This window comes from Austrofundulus limnaeus, unplaced genomic scaffold, assembly GCF_001266775.1.
Source record: "Austrofundulus limnaeus strain Quisiro unplaced genomic scaffold, Austrofundulus_limnaeus-1.0 Scaffold64, whole genome shotgun sequence".
Classification (NCBI taxonomy): Eukaryota; Metazoa; Chordata; class Actinopteri; order Cyprinodontiformes; family Rivulidae; genus Austrofundulus; species Austrofundulus limnaeus.
The window spans coordinates 84,299-87,768 of NW_013952466.1; the positions used below are offsets into that span (position 1 = coordinate 84,299).

At 38.5% G+C, this 3,470-nt stretch overlaps 1 protein-coding gene across 5 annotated transcripts in view; it reads left to right on the forward strand.

Moving 5' to 3' along the window:
- golga1 (golgin A1) overlaps positions 1-3,470 on the forward strand; it is a gene marked incomplete in the record, with an annotated part of 54,539 nt that overhangs the window by 17,984 nt on the left and 33,085 nt on the right. For all 5 annotated transcript variants that reach the window (XM_014009960.1, XM_014009957.1, XM_014009958.1 and 2 more), the window contains 5 exon segments: positions 206-375; positions 519-630; positions 710-793; positions 944-1,069; positions 1,560-1,655. In XM_014009960.1, the coding sequence (XP_013865414.1) occupies positions 206-375; positions 519-630; positions 710-793; positions 944-1,069; positions 1,560-1,655 (588 nt within the window).

Genomic DNA, 3,470 nt, shown 5'->3' on the forward strand with positions numbered 1-3,470 from the left:
GTGTGTGTGTGTGTGTGTGTGTGTGTGTGTGTGTGTGTGTGTGTGTGTGTGTTTTTGACCGTGTGAGGAAAAAAACTAAAAATCAGAAAAAAGGCATGAAAGATTTAATTTTTCATTTTTCACACGCATGTTTATTGAATTAGATTTTCTCTGGGTGTGGAGCTGAATATTTGAATGAAGTCTGTTTTCTATGAATATTTCTCAGTTGCTGAGAAAGGAGGAGTTGCTCAGCCAGCGGGAGCAGGACCTTCAGCAGAAGGAAGCTGAGCTCCAGTCAGCTAAAAGAGGTCTGTCTGAGTCTCGGGGGAAACTCCAGGCTCTGCAGCAGCAGCAGGCGGAGAGCTGCAGACTCAACTCTGAGTTTGAAATTGAACGGTAAGATGATCAATTATTAACTCACATATTCACACTATTTTATCTTGAACTTAACATGCAGCTACTTAGAAAAAAAGAAACTTTTGTTGTCAAATCTCAATAAGACAACATTTTAAATGCCTCTGATCAACTATCAACTGCAGAGAAGAACTGTTGCTGCTACGAGAAGAAGGTGAGAAGAAGAACAGTGAGCTGGAGGGACAGTGCCAGGAGCTGCAGTCAGTCATTCATCGGGTTTCTGAAGACTTCCAGACGGTCAGCTTCAAACACAAGCTGCACAGGATGTGCATTACCAAGCTTCTCAGTGATTCGTTCTCATCTTTCTTTGGTTTAGTCCCAGAATATGGTGTCATCTTTAGAGAAGTCCCTGCAGGAGCTACAGGCTGAAAATGACACCCTGAAGGTGCAACAGCAAAAGGTCAGAAGAAAAAGAGCCTACTGTTTCCATTAACCAAAAGGAAACAAGMCCATTCTAATGTCACAGATTGTGCATAAAGATAAGCTGAGATTTAATTAAGTTAGGTTTTTCAGTGGGAAACTTGTTCCTAGACATGTTTTCTGACTTCAGGCTGCTGTGACGGAGGAGGACAAGGAGCGCCTGCTAGTGGAACTTCAGAAAAAAGTTTCTTCTTTAGAGAGACGCCTGCAAGGGAACCTGAGCCAGTACGAGCACCTACAGGAGCTGCTGCAGGAGGTGTGTTTCTGTTACACTTCAGTTGTTCAGTGATAATAAATGAAAGACAAATGTGTAAAGATGTAGTTCTGACAACTAACAGTTCAGTTTTGATGTGAAATTGGAGGTTCTTGTTTCTTTTGTTCCAAAATATTTGGGAACAAGTTTTGTTTGAAGCTTTTATTTAAACATAGAAAAATGACTGGAACTGAAAAGTAATAATGGGGGAAATGACTTAGAATCAGATGATGCTTTTTAATTTTTCATTCAACCAGTACATCATTTAACAAAACAAAACTGTGCAGAATAGTGGACAAGTGGTTGGGGCCGTCTCAGTAAGGCTGCAGGATCACCTCCGTCCTGGGTCCTTTCTGCCTGAAGGTTACATGTTCTCCAGAACAAAAACATGCATGTTTGGTTCATTCTGTCCCACAAACTTTGTGTTATTTCACGGTGATGATTACTTGAATATATTTAGCATAAACAGCTGTTTCTGTTGTTGCCTTTTCAGAAATCCAGTCTGGAGTTCAGTCTGGAAGGAACCAGAGCAGAGTTGTTGGCTGTTCGGACAAACCATGCTGACACCGTCAGCTCTCTGGAAGCACAGGTAAGGCAGCTCATCTGTTGAAATGACCTCCTATTATAAGGGCTTCAAATGAATTAAATACAACCAGTTATGTGAGATGAAGGTCATGATTTATAGTAGAATCTGACAAAACTGGATACTAGGGTTGGGCAATATTGGCAAAAAAAATTAATCACTATTAATTGTGGTATTTAGCCGATAACAATTAATTTGACGATTAATCCCCTGGAGTCTCTGGACACCCTTATATCCTGGTCACATGACCAATTTATAGGGAGAAAATTGGCTCTTCGTAAAAATCTGTTCCAAATTGTGACAAAATTACAGACTTCAGGCTATACATCAAACTTTAAATTGTGTTGATAGATAAATAAATTACACATTTTTTAATGTTGGTCATATTTGAATCAGAGAGGAACACCAAGCGGTTAGTCTGCCWGGTGGCATTAATCGTATTAATCGTCAAGTGCCAAAAATTAATTGATTAATGTTTTTCTGACGATTAATTGCACACGATACGATTATGCCCAACCCTACTGGATACACATCTGTTGGATAAATTAATTATCAAGACACAAGGAATGACAAACAAGCAGCAGATCTGGCTGAGCTCTTTTTTACTTGTGGCAAGGAATTCATATACAGACAAGGTACAATGCATACTATGTCAAGAACATGAGCTGAATTTCTGTACAACAGTCAGGTTTTTAAAGAGTCCCCTTCAAAGGGGGTTGAGTGTCCTGTTATATGACTCTGCAATCTCCTTTTCTCCCCAGGCACTACCCAAACAGTTCATCTATTTGGCCCACCAGCTTAATAGCGCATCGTAAACCTAATTCTACTCTACAACCTACAAAGATAAACATTCACATCTGTGTTTTTACACACAACATTCCCATCCACAAGCCATGAATTCAGTTAAAGTAGATAAACACAGATCAACAGCATTAATATATCACACAATTAGATGAACCGTAATATTTTAAAACACAATTTAACCATTGTTAATTGTTCAGAATCTAACAGTTCTTTTGAATGGATCTATGAAACGAACGGCTCCTCATGATCCAGATCCCTTCAAAGAGCCACTTATCCCTTCTCTACCGTGTGCTGAATGTATTCTGTTGTATACTGTATTTTAATGAAATACTTGACTTTAAACAGAAACTGATCTACAGAGGGTACGCTATGAGTTCTGGCAGCTTAAAKCATTTGAAAGAGAGGACAGGTTGTGTCGTAAACATAATGTATTCACTTCAAAGCTGCATTAGCCAGAAATCTTTACTCAAAAAAATCATTTCTACTGTCAGGTTTAGCCAGCCTCAAGGAATTCATGTATTCTGTACCAAACTCTAGCAGACTCTATTACAGTTCGATATTATTATATCTAAATATTTACCTCAATAATAGAAATCATCCAGAAAAACTTTTACCTGAATATCTGTAAGCTTTGCTGGTCCCTGGGTAGTAAGGGGTTAAAAACTCTCTGCAGTTGGATGCAAATCCATTCATGTTTTGGTTCAACTTCCACTTTACAGAAAAAATAATAATAATAATCTTCGATTTTAGCATTCAGAGCAAACAAACAGATGTTGCAGTCCAGCTCGTGTTCTATTTGTTTTAGCTGATATTTTTCTCTAATGTACAGCAGAAGAATGAGGTGGTGGGTTTACAGGTTCCCCTGCAGAGTGACAGAAGTACTGCCTGTCTCACTTCAGGCTTTTTAAGCATGGTTTTATATCACATCAGTGTGATTTAATATATAATACATGTGAAATACATTAGCACCCATAGAAAAAACTGACATCTTATACAAGTATCTACAAACATATATAT